Raw genomic sequence first — 19,227 nt, forward strand, 5'->3', positions numbered from 1 at the left:
CACTGGATCATACAGCTAGCTCTTCCTGTGTCTATCTCTACATATATTTAAACACCAGCAGTTACTAATTTTTGAATATGAGGTTTTGAAAAATACAGCAAAAAAATGTCTGACATTACGACAATTACTTTAATTTAATAACATTGTACATTACATTCTTCTAAAGTGAAATTAGGCACATTTCATGTCTGCACATGTATAAACTAATGCATGGACACCATTTAGTGTAAAAGCTAGTAGGACTCTTTACTGCCCTGAGATGTATTTGGAATGTCAGTTTCTCCACTGTTGCCTCATTCGCTGCCCTGAAAGTACCAAGATGGGATTGTGAGAGAAGCAGAAGACTTCAAATGCTTGGCAACACTGAGGGCCTTCTCAGTGGTAGCCCCCACCTGTGGAATGAGCGAGCTCCCCACTGAGGCCCGCCTGGTGCCAACACTGTCATTTTCCAGCACCAGGTTAAGACTGCCCTCTACACCCAGGCATTTAATGGCATATGATGGGGCACTGATGTCGGCTGTCTTGAACAGGTCTGTTATTGAAATTATGAATTTAAATTGTTTTTAGCTATTTAATTGTATTTAAAAAGAAAAGAAAAAAGACCACATTATATTGTAATGCTGTATTGTAATGTAGTAGCAATGTAGAGGGTCAGACTAAGTAGCCTCATGCCTCATGTTTTTGCTGAGCTCTTTCTCCCTCGAATACATTTTGCAAGCTAAAGAGACGCAGGAATTTCTTATCTTGTCAACAAGGTCAGAGTTATCATGTTCTCTGCTTATCATGCCCTATAACCCATTTCCTGTCCTATAAACAATGGTGCTAGAAGAGGAAATGCTGAATACTGCAAAACCACACAGAAAGGGGCGGGGGAGATTTTGCCTATGTGTCACAATATCTATAAAAACAATTTGCTGATGTACTTCAGGGCTTTTGGCACTTTGGAAGTTATTCCAGCCATAAAGCCCACGCGTTAATAAAGAAAAACTCTTTTTCCTTCACTCCGTGGTCTCTCTGATTCTGATTTCTGCAACAGTAATGCTTGTAATGTAGTTTTTGTATTTATTTTTATGAATTGTTGTGAACCACCCAGACAGCCTCAGCTATTGGGGTGGTATAGAAATGAAATAAATAATAACTAGCTAGGTCCATCTGAGTAGCACTTAAAAGGGAAAAGAATTAAGCTGAATGGCGGGAGATTCTGGACAGATGAAAAGTACTTCTTCACACAGCACATAGTTAAACCATGGGACTCCCTGCCACAAGATGTAGTGATGTCCGCCATCAACCTGGATGGCCGTAAAAGGGGATTAAACAAATTCATAAAGGATAAGGCTATCAATGGCTACTGGTCATGATGGCCTCCACTATGTCTATGTATACCAGTTGCTGGGGAACACAAGTGGGAGGGTGCTACCGTACTCGTGCCCTACTACTTGTGGGCTTCCCAAGAGGTGTCTGATTGACCAATGTGCAAACAGAACACTGGACTAGATAGGCCTTTGTTCTGATGCAGCATAGCTATTATGTTCTTCAAATAAAAAAGTAACTACACACCAGGTAAGGCATCCAATCAAATCAACAAAATCAGCCAATTACAACATTGTTCTCCACTGACTGGGAAGGGGAAATATGAGAGAAGCAAGACCTGCAAGGGTGAATTACAGTAATCGAAATAAGAGGTTACAAGGAAAAACAATATTTGCAATAGGGATGGAGAGGAAAAGGTGGATCTTGGAGATGTTTTAAAAGGGGACAAGAATTGGCAACAGCATAAATGGGCAAAGCACTCTCCAATGGGCATTTCAAGGGAGAATCAGGTAAAGGGAGATGTTGAACCCACCATTTTTGGCCCAGAAATGCTTCTCTCTCTCCCCCTCTCTCTCACTCTTTTTTTCCTATTTCTTCCCATCCAGGCTGAATGTGAGGGAACACAGCTGGTGGCAAGGGGAGGGAGAATCAGTAGTCACAGATGTAAATGCCCCCCTTGCCCATCAGCTCTTCATTGCAATGACCCCCCTGTCACCATGTTGTCTCGGCAAATGGGGTTGGGAAAAGGTGTTTGGCAGTGTATGTTGTTCCGCCCGGTGCTTCAGACTGTTTTGATGCCACACTTTCACTTTTTTTCGGAATCTGCAAAACTACATTAGCTATAGCTTTTCACATGACAGAAATAATCATGATTGCATTGGCATATCTCATAATCAGGAACATAACTGAATCCACCATCCTTCCTCAGATTGATACCAATTTCGCAGCTGGAAGAAAGGACGGATTTTCTCTCCGTTAAAGGAGGCTGAATGGAAAGTATGCCAAACATTCCCCGCATCAGCATCAAAAAATGACACCCTGTTTCTGCCATAATCCAGGTAAACACCGATTGTCTTAGGCAGGTCAAGGTCACATTTTAATGTGTGGCTGTCAGCACTAAGGTGACCATATGTCCTTTTCACAGCCCATATGCCCTCATCTAATTTTATCTGGATGGTTTCTTTCCTTTTCACCGATTCTCTGGCCACCCCCACAGCCCATTCTCCCTCTTTCCATTCACCTTTCCTATATACCTTCACCTCCCAGTAATGCCTGCCTGAGGTGAATCCTTCACAGCCCAGCACACACGAAGAAGAGCTAAATCTCTGGTGATAGTCAGGCAATTTACACTTATCACGTGTGTATGTCAGTTTTTTCTGGCAACCAGATACTATGAGTTCATGATGAGCAGTGTCTGGATCCAGAGTCACTTTTTATTGCAAAAGGGAGATAAAAAGAAGAGAAAATGTATTAGTTGCATCCATTTCTACTTGATTCAAATGTACAGTTATGTATGTACACCAATGGGACCACATTAGAACTCACTGATTAACAACAGATGTTCAACAGCTAAACTGTTGTATCATCGGGCCAACGTCTTCCAAACCTGTTTGGCGCTCAGGATTATCTGGAGGAAAATGTCAAGCACTGAGGCTTCATTCATGAGTATGGGTAAACCAGTTGTAGTTTTAACAAGCCGCCTTGTTCTAGAACCAAAGACTTGGCAGGAGGGGAAACATACCGGCATAAGACACCGGAGGGCGCAATCCTATCAGGATAGGTGGCCACCTCTGAACTCGGAGGTGACTGCCCATCCAGTGCAGGGCAGGAGACGTGTGGAGGGGATCGTCCTCTCCGTGCTTCAGGTGCCCCGCATTCACGACTAGACAGCCAATTTTGGTTGTCTAGCCATGGGAAGGCGGAGCGGGGGAAGCAGCTGCCAGACAACACCTAGGATGTGTTCTGCCCCCTGGAACACCCCCATTTTCGCTGCTCCGTGCTCCTCTTACGAGCACGGGGCCAATCCATGCTGCCTGTGAGGGAGCGCGGGAGGGGGTGGGGGTCAGTTCTCTGGGAACCGACCTCGGAGTGTGGGCTCTCCTGGGAACTCACCTATCCTATGGCTGTCTAGCCGCTGACTAGCAGCCATAGGATTGCGCTGTAAATGACACATTACAGATGAATTAGAAGCCAAACAGGTCCTTACGTGCAGTGAGCTGCTTGCATTAAAGTCTGGGATAAAATCCAACATAAATTCTAATTAGAGTAGACCCACTGAAATGAATGAGACTTAAGTTAGCCATGACCAACCTAAGTCCCATTCATGTCTACTCTAAGTAGGACTTATGTTGGATTTTACCCCTGGATCTTTTGCAAACCAGCCAGACTTTAAAATAAGAGCTGGTGGCTAGGGCCCAGCTGGCACTGCTCTTCCCTTTGCAGTGTGCCATGGCTTGCCACCACCACTCTCATCTCCTGCTGCTCACCTTCGAGGGTTATTTGGGAGGCCCTTGGGCTGCAGGGACGAGACCTCTACCCCAAAGTCTGCACCTAAAAGTGCCACTGGCTTCCAGTGAATCACTGAATAGTGCAGGAGGCTGGGAGGCAAGAGATGGGAATTTGAGGAAAGGCGGGGAATGGTCCCTCTCATCCTTTACATGCCTAGTTTTAAAAAAACAACACAGTTATGTCAGGGGCAAAAGAGAGAGCGATGCTGGGATTCGAACCCACACTGCAAACACCACTCAGCCACAGCAAGAGAAAGGCATCAGACACATCATGGGCTATTTAACTCCTTGCCTCCAGCCCCAGCCAGCACCCAGTCACAGACACCAGAAACACAGAGGCTGCAGCAGAGCTCTAGCCTGGTGGAACAGCTTTTGTTTTGCCTGCAGACACTCCCTGGGTTGTAAGGGCAGAATTCTACCCTAGGAAAGAGGGGAGGACCCCGCACATGCAGGCACACCTAAACCAATCAGAAGATGCACTCCGTGAACCAAGCGCCTTCCCCTGGGCAACCCACATGTCCAATCCGCCACCTCTACGTGGCCTGATAGGACATCCCTGCTGGGTGGCATCCCACCCACATACACACACTTTTCAGCTTAAATTGAATGTCATGCTAGAGGAAGCTTGCTGGCACAACTGGACTTTCCTTCTCTCCTCCCCACCGCAGCCCTCTGAGCTGCCCAAACACTTGCTCCAAAGGATTTCCCAGCCCTCCAGAGCAGATTTTGAGGGGGTGGGGGGTGGGGAATTGCTTCCCTCCCAGATCCAGTGACAGAACTACTTTTGTCAGTGGAACAACAACATCCGATTTAAACCTACGGATTAAAAATCCTTGTGTATGGGATGATTTAAAATTGATTTTAAATGATTTTCTCTTGTTAGTAGCTTAAGAAAACATATAAGAGTAAGATTCATATCTCCGTAAGTCTCCCGCAGTCTTTCCCTAGAGACTTACCATAGTTCACGTCCAGTTGTTGTGGCAAATCCTCTACAAAAAACAGAAGAGGGAGACAGATGAAAAGACAATGCAGCCATTTTTTAATGTTCAGCAAAACTTTGTTATGGCTACAAAATGGGAGGAAGCAATTCATGCACATATGAGTGGTCTCATCTCATGAGTGGTCCTCAGGCATACATTAGGGTGAAATCTTGCCCTTTGGGGGCTCGACGGACTCCCTCTGAGCACCCAACTCGGCTTGCATCTGTGGACCGAGCTGCACGGCTTTTCCTGAAATCCAGGAACTTTTCTGTTGTTGTTTGTTTATCTGTGTAAAAAGAAATTTGCACAAACTGCAGCTTCAATTTGCGCAAATTTCGTTTTACACACATTTTAAAAAATGAAAACCCATGAACAGGCCCAACTTGATGCAGATCAAGCCAGGCCAGGTCGTGGGGAAACAAGCTGAAGGCTGGGGGGTCGAGCTGATGAAAGCTCAGCAAGCTCCACCCCCCCAGACAGATTCCTCCAAAATCCATAGTATACATTCACATGGTCAAAGGTAATGTGCAAAGTTGGGCTATCACAGAAGAAGTCCCACTAAGTGAATTTGTGACCATTCATTCCACGCATTATGTGTTTGTCCATGATAGTGCATACCCAGTGGCAGACAGGGCTGCTTGTAAACACAAGGCACAACTGCGTGAAACGACCTAAAGAAGAATGGAAAAAGAGAACACAGAAGGATAGACAGAAAGCACCATGAGATCTTTCTCGCAGAAGAAAAAATTCTGTGACGTATGAAGACGAAGAAATAGGTCTGCATGTGTGTGTGCTGTCAGCATTCAATGCTCTGTTCCTATTTGTAACCTACGTTTGCTTTCATTGGTGTTAAAATAAATTAACCATCTGCAGCCTTGCCCACCCTGATTGGACTAAAACTCCCAGCGGTGCCAGCCATCATGGCCAATGGTCGGGGATGATGGGAGTTGTAGCCCAAAACATCTGGACAGCACCAGATTGGGGAAAGCTGGCTTACCATAACGCTAATGTTTTTCACTGCTCCGAATAGTCCCCACTTGGACAGCAAGAGTTCTTCATAACCTGTATCCCCTTCTCTCTCTCTCCCGCCTGCACCCAAGGATGCATTGCAGTAGGTATGGAAAGGTATTACTTGTCTCTTTCTCTCTCTGCTTCTGCACAACACATCCCCTAACCCATTCTTGCATTCAAATCCTTCAAGAGTAGGCCCTTTTTAAGATTCTGAGGGTACACCCTAAGATCTGCCCCATTCGTGGCGGAAGCCCTGCTATACCAACAGAACTTATAAGCCACCAGCATGACAGAACTCCTGATATGCCAGGAGAGTACTTGAAAAGGAGGTGGGAAGGGGAGTTATGGGCTGGACAAGGTAGGAACACATGCAAAATCCTATACCACTTGAATCCATGGTCACACTCCCTTCGCTGGCACAACCCAATACCAGCCTTGGAACCCATCAGTGTCCTACATGATCTGTAGATTCACACAACACAATAACCCACACTCAAGGTTGAGTATGGGTTGAGTGGGGTTGTCATTGAACCATGGGTTGTTGTGTTGCCTGAACCCAGCCATGCTAGTAAACCATGATTTGTTAACCACAAACAACCCACAGTTCACAACCCAACAACAAACCATCTCTTCATGGGTTGTTCATGTTAACAAACCATGGTTTGTTAGCCCGACTGGGTTCAGACAACACAACAACCCATGTTTCAGTGACAACCGACTCAACCTTGAGTATGGGTTACTGTGTTGTGTGAACCAAGCCAATGTCTCTATTTCTTGGATTACCACCTCCAGTTCAAATGAAACTAGACAAATAAATCATCTCCTGCCTCTTCCTGCTCCAATTGGCACTATCCCAGGGCTAAGCCAGCCTTAATAATTAGACAAACTTATCTGTGTAGTCTTAAATCATGCTACACTTGGCAAAATGGACAAATGTGCCTAATTTTGCTTCATTTACTCAAGTTGAATATTGGTGGGATAGGCCAAGGCAAAAGTAAGATAAGAAGAGATGCCTGGGATATTCTGTGCAGAGGTAGAGAACAGGAATTAGGGACAGCACAGAATATGAGGCTGTTCTGGGTGGGGTGGGGGGAGGAAGGGAAAACATGTTGTCACATGTATCATATTGGAAATAGATGAACACAGTGATCTGGTACCACATCTCAGAAAGTTCCTTCAGGATCCAGTGAAGAGGCCTGGAGAATGCATCTTAGGGCCCACTGCTCTTAAAGAACAAGGCTTAAACCCTCTAGTCAGGTAGAAGCAAAAATAAATGTAGTATCCAAGTGTCATCCTCCTGTATTTTCTTCAGCAACCTTGAGCTCCTTGGACGAAAGGTAGGATATACATGTAATAAAACAGATAAATAAGCCAATAAATAAAAGATCTGGAAAGATCCCATGGTAAAAATGGGAAATTATTAAAGACACAGAGGCAGTGGGGCTATTTTTAATGGGGAATTATCTCCACCAATCCTTATGGAGAAGTTAGACTGACAATCTGTAACACCCCAAGGGTGTAGTTCTGTGCTTGCAGACTTCTGAGGGGTTTCGTGCAGACCCCAAAACAAATCTCATCTCTTTCTGCAGATAGAAATATAATTTCATAGGTGTTAAAATCTCTCAATACCTGTGAACACTCGCACAGCTTCTTGCAGGATCATGTACTTTTTAGAGAAGGCATGAAGCTTTTCTTCCAGTTCAGAACAAACATCCTGTTGCTGGAATTCCACCTTGCACCTAAAGAAAAAGAAATCCGTTTCATGCAGCTATTTTCAAAATGACAATTATCTTGCATTTAATGGGTTTAGAAAGCAAGATCTAATCAAATGCCAACTGAAATGTTGCAAACCCCGGGTCTAGTACTGTATGCCTTAGAGATTTTCTTTTAAAAATACAAGTCGACAGTCGTGTAGATAAAATAGAAAAAAGATAATATATCTTATTCCTGATGCATTTCTTAAGGGAAGCAAATCTGAAACAATCATAAAATCAGTGTATAAAACACATATTAAAAACTATTGTTATTGCTGGTTTTATCATTGGTTTGTAATGCTGGCTTTATTGCTATTTTTATTGTTGGTTTTTATTGCTCTTTTATTGTGTTTATGTTCCATCAATTTTAATATCTTAATGATTTTATGTGTTTTATTGCTATAAGACACTTCTGCCCTGAAAGGGGGCGAATAAATATTTTAAATAAATAAATAATAAATATTTAATTCTTATTTCATAGACTCAGAAGGTTATCTTACAAACATCAAGATCTTCCAGTACAATCCTATACATGTCTATTCAAAAGCCATTCCCAGTGAGGTTTCCTGTCAGGTAGGTGAGTGAGTACAGGTTTGTAGCCTATCTGCTGTAGTTGGCCACAGGGGACATTAAAAATGGCTGATGGATGACAATTACATTAAGTAAATTCACTATTTTCAATATCTTGATTTATCCTTCTCTAGTAGTTAGTTTTGAACTAAACATTTCTAGAGTGTTAAAACATATAAGCCAAGGATGCCGTGTCCTCTTATTTTATTTATTTGCAACATATATATTCCGCTCCACAGATTCCAGAGCGGTGAACAATAAATGATAAACAGATAAAAGAATAAAACTCCGTATTAAAACTTATTATTTTTAAAAAACAATACCAATAAAAACTGTGGCTGATCTGTCAAAGAAGGCTTCCTGAAATAAAGATGTTTTCAGGAGGCCCCACAGTGTTGTCTCCTGCCTGATCTCCAGGCAGGGAGTTCCATAAAAGGGGGGTTCCACAGACAGGAGGGTTCCTTAGAGGAGAAGAGGAAATTTGGTTTGCAAGTCTTTGGCTTAAATCCAACACTGCACTAGGAGGCCTCCTCTACTGCGGCTCGGCTTTCTTCCCCTCCCCCCGGCAGCCCTCTGCGCCACCCAAAAATGTGCTCCGAAGGGTTTTCTGGTCCTTCCAAGAAAGTTATGAGTGGGCGCAGGGGGGAGGGAAAATTGTTCTGCCTGCTGCTTCTGCCGATGGAAGCAGTTCCATCGGTGGAAGGACATTGTTGGATCCCGCCCTTTCTGTCTTACAGCCAACATATGAAGCCACTGGGGCGGTCATTAGGGGTTTGGGGGCAAGGCGCCATCAGTATGCTGATGATACCCAGCTCTGTTTCTGTGAATCAGGAGAGGTTGCGCATGTTCTGAACCGGTGTCTGGATGCAGTGATGGGTTGGATGAGGGCCAACAAACTTGAGACTGAATCCTGACAAGACGGAGACTCTTACGACGGGTGGGTGGTTCCCAGGTACGGGAATTGGGGAGTTTGCCTGTTTTAGACAGCGTTGCACTCCCTCAGAAAGAACAGGTACAGAGTTTGGGGGTGCTCCTGGACTTGTCATTAGAGGCCAAAGTGGCTTCTGTGGTGAGGAGCACCTATTACCAACACAGGTTGGTATATCACCCATGCCCTTTCCTGGACAGGGATAGCCTGACCACTGTAGACCATGCATTGGCAACCTCGTGTTTAGATCACTGTAATGCGCTTTATGTAGGGCTACCCTCATGCTTGGTCTGGAAGCTGCAGCTGGTGCAGTATGTGGCAGCCAGGATGCTGAGTGGAGTGGCTGGCCGTGCACATATTACACTGGTGTTAAGGCAACTGCACTGGCTACCTATTAGCTACCGAGCCCAGTACAAGGTCTTGCTATTAGCGTATAAAGCCCTGAACAGCTTGGGATCAGGTTACCTGGCAGATTGTTTTCCCCAATACAGACCTGTGCAATCATTATGAACATCAGAGGAGGTCTTGCTGGTGGTGCCACAACCTGCAGACTGCCATCGTGCAGCAATCGGGAAGCGGGCCTTCTCCGTGCTGGCACCCAGTCTATGGAATGGTCCCCCACTAGTATTCGGGAGGCACCAATTGTATCGTGCTTTAGGCACCAATTAACACCCCATTTCTTTACCCAGGCCTTCCCCGAGTGAATGTGCCGCCCAGTCTGTTTGTTAGTAATCGCAGTGTTAGTTTAATTGATGTTAATGCCTTTATTAATGTTTTGTATTAATGTTTTAGCAATTATTTTGTATTTAATTGTATTTTAATGTAAATTATAATGCATTATGTGAACCGCGTAGAGAAATGTTAAAATATGTCCAGTGGTATATAAATATAAAGAAATAAAAATAAAAGATAGAAGACGCGTATATGCAAAATGCACACAATTCAGCTAAGACCAATCTGAAGGCTGCATTACGATGAAGACACGACCTACATGTTCAAAGTTTCTCCAATACCCTAGAGGGAAGACAGAAATATAAAGTTATATATGAGGTTTTATATACACAAAATCAAATGCCACTGCTGAAACACCACAACTTTCTTTTATAACTCCTATGTGGAATTGCATTCACACACATGCACTTTTAGTCCAGGGCTTTCTGGAGCAGAGAGGTGCAATTCCCCTCTCTGACTACTTATCACAATGTCACCACAAGTATTTGCACTCCTTAAAAGACTCAGGGCTTTGTCCACAAATTTAATTCAGAGCCAGCGTGGCGTAGTGGTTAGAGTGTTGCACTAGGACACTCAGTTCTAGTCCCCACTTGGCCGTGAGGCTCACTGGGTGGCTTTGAGCCAGTCACTGACTCTCAGGCTAACAGGGCTGTTGTGAGGAGGAGGACCACGTACGCCACCTTGGGTTCCTTGCAAGAGGAAAAAAGACGGGATACAAATGTAATAATTAATTTTAAAAATTGCCCATGGATGTATACAAGTGTCGAAGTAAAACTTGGTCAACCCTCACAGAGGATGACCAAAACACCAGTTCAGAACTTCTCAGACAGTTCTTTCAGGCATGCGCCAAACCCCAGACTTGGCTGCAAGTGGTGTACATTACATACAAAAACGCACAAAGCTGAGACAACTTTGAATGTGATCACCATTCCTGCAAACACTTTCAGAAACATTGACACACCATCACACCCTCTTAGGACATAACAATCCTTCATGTCTCTGCATGTGTCCATCTCTTGAGGTAGACAGGACAGAGGACAGCTACTTATCCAACCGATGGCCTCATCACACAAGCAAATTAGAAACATCACATATGCAGTTTTCTACCGGAGATCTCACCAGCAGGAATGCGCTCGGTGGCTGCCGACTCCTCTCTTCCATCTCACGGATAAGGGTATCACTGAAGTAGACATCACCAGAGAGTCTGGTGACAAATGTCTCCTCCTCTTTCACAAGTTCGTCCAATTCATCCAGCATTTTTTTCCTTTGTTCTTTCAGAAACTTTTGAACTTCCTCAAATTTGGACACAACCTTCTGCTTCTCAGTGTCTACCTTGTCCTGTAAAGAACAGACATAAAAGGAAATAAAGAGACGCAGGTTGTGTACCTGTCTCTGTTTTTATTATATTGTATTTGTTGTTCCTGTTTGGTTTGAATCGTTTAGAGTTGTCTCTAATGGTACATAATCACCAGAAGGATGGGATATACAGTTCTGTATTAAATAAATAAAATAGTGGAACAAACACAGAAAAAGTAGAAGTAACCCACTACTATTTGCATTCCGCTGCCACCCCCCACCCCCCAAATCTGGAATGTAAATGACAGGCATACCAATCAGCAAGTTATATGCTGATTCAGTCATTTGCCTTGCCCAAGCTTCCCCAGCCTGGTGCCTTCCAGATGTGCTGGACCACTAGTTCCATTCCCCAGCCAACAAGCTGGCTGGGGATGATGGGAGTTGCATTCCAACACATCCTGGAAGGCACCAGGTTGGGAAAGGCTAGTCTTGACTCTCTCCCTATGCTTCAAATAGGATGTGTGCCTTTTTTAAAGTGCTGCAAATATTTGTATTAAAATTGAATGTACATCTGTCCACTTATTTGAATAACAGAGGGAAGGGGAGATGGTCTTGTGGTGTCACAGGTTCCAGCCAGTCAGAGCCATGCATCTATTGTACACACATCTACTGCACACACACAGAACTAGTTTTCACGCCAAGTACAATCTAGGAAGATGCTAGGGAAAGTGGAAGGCAAAAGGAAGAGGGGCCGACTAAGGGCAAGGTGGATGGATGATATTCTGGAGGTGACGGACTCGACCTTGGGGGAGCTGGGGGTGGCGACGGCCGACAGGAAGCTCTGGCGTGGGCTGGTCCATGAAGTTATGAAGAGTCGGAAGCGACTGAACGAATAAACAACAAAAGACAATCTAGGAGAGAAGAGGGTACATTTGAACAAAACGCAGGGCTGGTTCGCATGATCTGTTTAAGCAGTGGCATGTGCTGGATGTGTTTTGAATAATCACCACCCAGGCGTGGCTTGCCATGTCATCCAAACCTGGGCAGCATGGCTTGTTGGAGGGCTAAGCAACCCTCAAATAACCCATTGGCTGTTGTTGGGTTAGGGTTCGTATGAATCAGGTCTCTATGACAGAGCAATCCTATGGGTTCTCAGTTGCCCTCTGGTGTGGATGCCCATCCCCGAGGCTACAGACTCAGCTACAACCTCTGGGGTGGGAATCCAAGTGTGGATTGTTTTGCCCTGCCCCCTCCCTCACAGCTGCCACAGAAAGCACCAAGGCTTCACTTCTGAGGCTACAACAGCAATCTCAGAAGAGGATGGAGAGGGGGGAAAGGGGGTCTTCTGGTGGCCAGGGAGGGCAGGCGGAGGAGATGGATCCACAGGACTCTCTATCTCCCATCCTGCCCACTGGAAGGTAGATCTGCTAGACAGGCTCAGAGACCCCTCTAGCACTAAATAACATAACTGGAGGAACAGGAGGCTGTAAAAACCTCTGTCCTCCCCCTGCCCTGTCTGACTCTCCTCCCCCTGACCTCCCTATTCTGTTGGATAAACAGAAGCCTCCCAGTTTGGAGCCTTCCATCTATCGGGAGCACAATCCATACGATTGTGCTATGAACCCACTTCCACATTGGCTCCATCTTTCAAATGATCTGAGTCTGGCCACTAAAAGGAGAGACAACTGTACATAAAGCAATTGACTGCACAGTGCCACAATAAATCCAAATCCCTGGACAGATGTTAACACCTGTCCAACAGAGCCAGTTAGGTATAACAGCATCTCACACCTGAAACATTAGACTGGCTTAGTGCTCACCAGAAACTCCTTGTATGTTTTCTTTTCCTCTGTATGAACATTGAAAGCCTTTTCTCTCTTTTCTCTCCAAGCCTGCAACTGGGTCTCCAGTTTTTCCTGAGGGAACCAAAAATATTGAGGTAAAACATAATATCTTGGTGGAATTATTGGAAATTTAATTTAAAAAAACAAGGTGGAGTCTAACAGAGCTGGATCAGGATTTAAATTTACAAAGTCCTGTATGATTTGGAATGACTGAACTGGAGAGTTCACTATAACAAAGTGGAGGTGTGCAGAGTTATTTCTTAACCTCCTGACCTAAGCCTCAGTACTTTTGTGGACAGAGCCAAAACCTTTGTAAACCTTTTACCTACCACCATTCTGGATATATCCATGACCAGAGACATGTGGGTCAACTCCTCTTATAAAAAGAACAAATAAGGGTGCCATCCTCTGGGAGTTGTAGGACTTCTTTCTGTCTAAACATGCAAAGGTTTGCACTCTAAGAAACCTAAAATTACCTATGAGCAAAACTTTAGATGTATCAGCCTAAGAAATACTATGAGTATAAAAGGATCCATGTCAAGGAGCTTTAACTGAAAAAAGAACTGAATTTATTTAAAGAAAGTCAGAACTTATATGGCACTATAAGTAAAAAAGAAAATATCAAAACATGGCCAGAAGTATAAAAATATACAAATGCAAGCTTCTTACAGTACTGGACTCAAGATCTTGCTTGGCCAGGAAAGTCCCCAACTTCTAGTACAATCCTGTGTATGTCTAGTCTACTCAGAAGTAAGCCCCACTGAGTACAATGGAACTTGCTCCCAAGTAACTGTATATAGCAGGGGTCCCCAACAAGGCACCCACAAAACTTTATTTCCCTCCTTTTTAAATATACATACATGGATTTGTAAATATCCATAGCAATGAATACATATGAAATGCATACAACCTTCTAGCAATTATACATCAGCTTCATCAAAAGCAGACCAAATATCCAATTAAGGATCCATTTGAAGGTGGCATCTATATGCCATCTGTTCTTCTCCCCCATGCAGGGATTATTGGGGGCAGGAAGAAAAGCTCTGAGGCCAGCTGAAAGGAAGAGAGAAGGGTCCTCTAGGGAGCATCTAAATCAAAGCCCTTTACTTTAAAACCCTTCTTTCACAAAATCATCAGGTAATCCCTCTTCAGTAAATGAGCACTTTAGTGCCGGTTAAATAATTGTTTGAGCATATTGCCGGAGGGAGGAGAGAATTATTTTTAAAAAAATCTGCCCAAGTTGGCTGCTCAGGGGAATTGTAACCTCTGCCACCCACACAGCTTTAGTTATGTACAATAAAGCAGCCTTCCCTAAGCTGGTGCTGTCCAAATGTTTTGGAATTCAGCTCCCATCAGCATGGCTAATAAGAACATAAGAAGAGCTGTGCTGGATCAGACCAAGGTCCATTTAGTCCAGCCTTCTGTTCACACAGTGGCCAACCAGCTGCCCACAGGGAACCCACCACCAAATTATATGCAAATTCATACAAATCTTTTGTCCTTTAAAAAAAAAACAAAAAAACAATTTATACATGGCCCCCTAGATCCACCTTTGGGGCCAGACAAGGCCACACTTTTTGTTAGATGTTTTCATGCAGGCTGCCAGTAAAACCCATAAGAATCAGACATGCATATTACGGCAGGGAAAGAGGGTGGCCTTGTCCCTGTCCCACAAGCATCAGGGCTGGTCCAAGACATTTTGCTTCCTGAAGCACAGAACAAGATGACACCTTAAGAACGTAACATAAGAGCTGTGCTGGATCAGACCCAGGGTCCATCTAGTCCAGCATTCTGTTCACACAGTGGCCAACCAGCTGTCGGTGGGAAGCCCACAAGTAAGGCATGAGTGCAACAGCACCCTCCCGCCCATATTCCCCATTAGCTGCTGTACAGAGGCATATTGCAATGGTTGGGAATTCTGGGAGTTGTACTCCACAACGTCTGGAAGGCACCATGTTGGGGAAGGCTGCAATAAAGATTATAGAATTGTTCCATATATCAGCCTCAGGTCTGGATTTGGAGGGTCTGGGCAGGCTATCCTCAGTGCCCCCACAGGGCCAACCATCCTTCTGCACCCACCAAGGGTCTGGCCCCCCAGACGTGACACTGCCACAGCCACCAGCCTCCCCTTGGGAGCCCACGTGGCAATGGGCATGGAGCAGAGGGCAGAGGGCAGGCTCAGTGTCAGCCCCAACGGGCCCTACCAAGCTATGTGGGCTCAAGAAATGCTCCAGTAAGCCAGTTGCTGATGGTGGGCTCTTGGCTATGTCCCACCCACTAGCGTGGCCAGAACATAGCAGGATGTACAGGCAGAAAAAGTGTAATCCCCCCTCCTGTATGGAAAGACAATTGCAATTTTGCTTGTAGCTAATGGTGGAAAACAAAGACTCCCACTACAAGAAGTTATGCGGTATACCTGTAAGCCTCAAAATAATCCTCTAAGCATGCTTCGCAACACAGGGCTCCCCGCACTAACAATCACCTGTTCTATCCTTTACTCCTTAACAGATTTTTTCTGGTCAGAAAAAAGACGGAAGGAGTGATGGGAAAACACAGGAGGATTACACATGGAAGATGATTATGTCTGGAGCCCCAGTAAAATTCCAAGAATGAGACAGGGCAATAAAAGCCGCATCAGGAAGCACACAGACAGCGCTAAAGGGTATGAACAAACATCCTAAGTGATGCTGCCAAGTTTGGCTCTGCAGATTTCTTACCTCGTAATCCCGGACAGCTTCCTCCACAGGCACGAAAGAAGTAGTCTGGGCTTTGGATTCTGTGTAGGTGGAACACATCAGCTTCTGCTCATCTCTGCAGAAGAGACTTAGAGGCTGCTGGTGCATCTCACACATCTTCTCCCCACTGACCCTTTCAGCCGTCTCTAAATTCATCAGTTTGGCTATTTCAACAACGTTTTCCAGTTCCTTGTTTGGCCTGAACTTTCTCTTCAGGGATATTTCTCCACACTGTGGGCAGGAGAAATCAGTCTCCCATTTCTCTGAGAGTTGAATGATACAGGCCTGGCAGAAACTGTGCCCACAATCTATGGACACCGGCTCGGTGAAATATTTGTGGCAGAGAGAGCACGAAGCTTCACTTTGAAGCCTTTCTGCAGAGGTGGCTGTAGCCATGGCCGTCTCTGCAGTACAGCTGGAGAAAGTAAGCTTCGTTTCCCTGATCTCAGCCAAACACCTAAGAAAACAGGAAGTGGGTGTTTCCAGAAACTGCCCGTTTGTTAAGTCCCTGTTCAACTGCACTGTCAATAATCAATGTTGTAAAAGTTACAAAGCATCACATATAAAAAATGACAAATGACGATAATTGCCGCTGCTGCCAATATTGGTGTGGCCATGGCTCCCTCTGCAGTAAAGCTGGATAAGTTTCAGTTTCCTCATCCGAGCTAGCCGTCTGATAGAACAGAAAGTCACTGCTTCTAAAAGCTGCTTGTTCACTGTGAAAAAAAACAATCACCACCAACTCAGTCCTCAGTACACTTCAGTCTTTTCTAGGCTAGCAGTGTAAGCAGCGTAAGCAGTGACATGGCCAAATCTGCTGATGACACCAAAGTATTTAGGGTGGTCAAAACAACAAGGGATTGTGAGGATCTCTCCAAACCAGGAGACTGGGCATCAAAATAGCAAATGCGGTTCAACATAAGCAAGTGTAAAGTGATGCACCCTGGGGCAAAAAATCCCAACTTCAAGTATAAGCTGATGGGAACTGAGCTAGCGGTGACTGACCAAGGAAGATATCTTGGGGTTGTGGTGGATTGCTTAATGAAAATGCCAGCCTAGTGTGCGGCTGCTGTGAAAAAGGCAAATTCCATATCAGGCATACTTAGGGAAGGGATTGAAAACAAAACTGCCAAGATCATATTGCCCTTATACAAATGTATGTTGTGACCACACTTGGAACACTGTGTACAGTTCTGGTCACACCATCTAAAAAAAGGACATTGTAGAATTGAAAAAAAAAAGGGCAGCTAAACTGATCAAGGGGCTGGGGCAACTCACCTATGAGGAAAAGTTACAAGTTGTGAAAAAGGCTACCTCACATCAAACTTTACGCCCTGCCCCTTTTCCAAAAGCGACAGGTAGCCCTCTTTTTTCAGGGTTTAGCCCCACACCTGTCAGAAATCCCACCTCCAGACATCTTACCTCAGATGGAGGGATCACCTGATGGGGGTCATGTGACCTGTCTCTGAACTCATCATGCCATCATGGCCCAATAGGAAGTGCTTTTAAACCCCTGGCCCACTGGGGTCATGTGACCCCACTACACACTTGCCCCATCACAACTCACCAATAAGAAGTTTTAGAGCCCTAACATACATGGGGGGCAGAATTGGCCCAGCAGGGACATGTGACCATGTACGGTCATGCTCATCCCACAGTCCAATAGGAAGAGATTTACACACACACCCCAATACCCTTTCCCACCAGCCAATCATAAGCAGGGGCTGACAGGTTTAACAGAGACAGCATTTTTTCTTGCCCATATTTTCTGCATAGAGAACATGGAGACACTGAGCACGCCTCTTGATCTAGCTACACCTCCTCTGGTTGTGGGACCTAGCCCCCGAAAATGGTATATCAGTACCAATTCTGACGATGAGACTTTCCCACCACCTAGAGGTCTACATAAGAAACAGGATGAGATCTCCCTGAGGTGGCACAACACATTGGAAGTCATTTCAGCAGAGAACCTTGTAGTACAGGTAAAAGTTCAAATTTCCCCCTATCTAGGGAGGCTTTTGGGTTGTCTGAAGGTTGCAAAAGGGTTACTGGTGGCCTAAAGATTATAAATAGAACATCTGCCATTTCTAGGAGTCAGGTGTGAATACTGGAGCTGCACAAGATCCTGGAAAATCTGGCGAAACAAATGCTTGGACACCATCCCCAACAGCATTGTGGAAGATGACTTTAATAGGAAACATTCAAATACAGGTGGGTGGGTGTAATTATTTCTAACACCTAATATTAAAGACACACTTCATGTTTTTTAAAGGAAAACATAAAAGCATTTTATTACATTATTTTAGGGCGCAATCCTATGGCAGCGAGTCAGTGGCTAGACAGCCATAGGATTGGTCGATTCCTGGAGTACTGACCTCTACCCCCTCCTGCACCGCCTCACAGGCAGCACGGATCAGCCCCACGCTCCGTGCTTGGAAGAGCAGCTTGGAGCGGGGAAAACAGGATGTTCCTGGGGGCAGGGAGGTCGGAAGTGCCGGTGCGACACTTCTTTTACGAATAATTATTTTTTAAAAAGAAAGACAAAACACAACAACAACATAAACACACAATACACATACACTAAAATATCTCTTAAGATTGTAAGGTATCTACCTTTGGCTCCCCTTACACAACAAATGCTCATTATTCTCTCCTTATCTTAGTTGTGTATCATACATTGAGTTCACAGACATCTCATTTCTCTCCTAATTTTAACAATAACAAAAGAGAATTAACCCTCTCAAAGTTCAAAATCCACATACATAGATATCATTCTTCTCTGTTTCTTGTACAAATTCTATAAAAGGTTTCCAATCTAGCATAAATTTAGTTGTTGATCCTTCTTTAATTATAATAGTAAGTTTTGCCATCTCTGCCAGCAACATCATTTTCATGATCCACTCGCTCACAGTTGGTATTGTTTCATTCTTCCACTTTTGTGCATACAATAACCTTGCAGCCGTTGTCATGTAGAGAAAGAGGCTTCCCCCCTTCTCTTTTACGTGTTTATCTGTTAGTCCCAATAAAAAAGTTTCTGGCTTTAATTCTATAGTAGTCCTTAATAAAGACTGTACTCGTTTCCAAAATTTTAGCTTTTTTACAAGTCCACCATAAATGATAAAACGTTCCCTCTTGATCTTCACATTTCCAACATTTTTCAAAAACACCTTTATACATTTTAGGCGATTTAAACGGTGACATATACCATCTATACATCATCTTATAAAAATTCTCTTTGACTTGTACATAAAGTAAATTTTAAATCTTTTCCTATGTACTGTCTGCCCGCCCCTCCCCGCACTCCAAGGTCCTGCGGCTAGACAGCCAAAATAGGCTATCCAGCCGTGAAAATCTATCCTGTCCCAAGGACCATAGGATTGCCCTGCCTGAAAAGCCAGGCAGCAGGAGCACGGAGATGCACTCCTCACCACTCCTCCCACTCTGCAGTGGATAGGCGGTCACTCCTGGGTTCAGAGGTGACCGCCTATTCATATAGGATTGCTCTCCATGGAGTCTGCTGCACTGAATTAGTTAAATTTCACTGCAGCATCTACATAGG

The 19,227-nt window shown here is 44.5% G+C and overlaps 1 protein-coding gene across 3 annotated transcripts; it reads right to left on the reverse strand.

Annotated features, from left to right (window-relative positions):
* Positions 1 to 108: 108 nt before the first annotated feature.
* On the reverse strand, positions 109 to 16,343 carry LOC146355198 (zinc finger protein RFP-like). Of its 3 annotated transcripts, none has more exons than XM_084830354.1 (7): positions 15,651 to 16,340; positions 12,910 to 13,005; positions 10,913 to 11,131; positions 10,053 to 10,075; positions 7,439 to 7,548; positions 4,775 to 4,807; positions 109 to 3,972 (listed from the first exon to the last, which is right to left on the reverse strand). In XM_084830354.1, the coding sequence occupies exons 1-7, from the start codon at positions 16,062 to 16,064 to the stop codon at positions 3,965 to 3,967; spliced, it is 903 nt and encodes a 300-aa protein (XP_084686480.1). In that variant the 5' UTR covers positions 16,065 to 16,340; the 3' UTR covers positions 109 to 3,964. The 3 variants fall into 3 exon arrangements, 2 of the variants coding, with proteins under 2 accessions (XP_084686480.1, XP_084686479.1); XM_084830353.1 differs by having other exon boundaries at positions 109 to 2,740; positions 15,651 to 16,339; XR_014787131.1 differs by having other exon boundaries at positions 2,723 to 2,740; positions 3,798 to 4,807; positions 15,651 to 16,343.
* Positions 16,344 to 19,227: the final 2,884 nt, after the last annotated feature.

The sequence above is a fragment of the Heloderma suspectum genome, chromosome 2 (assembly GCF_057233095.1).
Source record: "Heloderma suspectum isolate Gila_16-S chromosome 2, 16-S_ref, whole genome shotgun sequence".
In the NCBI taxonomy this organism is placed as follows: Eukaryota; Metazoa; Chordata; class Lepidosauria; order Squamata; family Helodermatidae; genus Heloderma; species Heloderma suspectum.

Bases quoted from the DNA above. Each gene is read 5' to 3' on its own strand.
- LOC146355198 (XM_084830353.1), bottom strand. From the start codon at position 16,064: ATGGCTACAGCCACCTCTGCAGAAAGGCTTCAAAGTGAAGCTTCGTGC. The intron at 13,006-15,650 runs GTAAGAAATCTG...TGGTTCCCTCAG, and splicing joins AAGCTGTCCGGGATTACGAG to GAAAAACTGGAGACCCAGTT. The intron at 2,741-4,774 runs GTAAGTCTCTAG...TGCAATAAAAAG, and splicing joins ACAACTGGACGTGAACTATG to TGACTCTGGATCCAGACACT.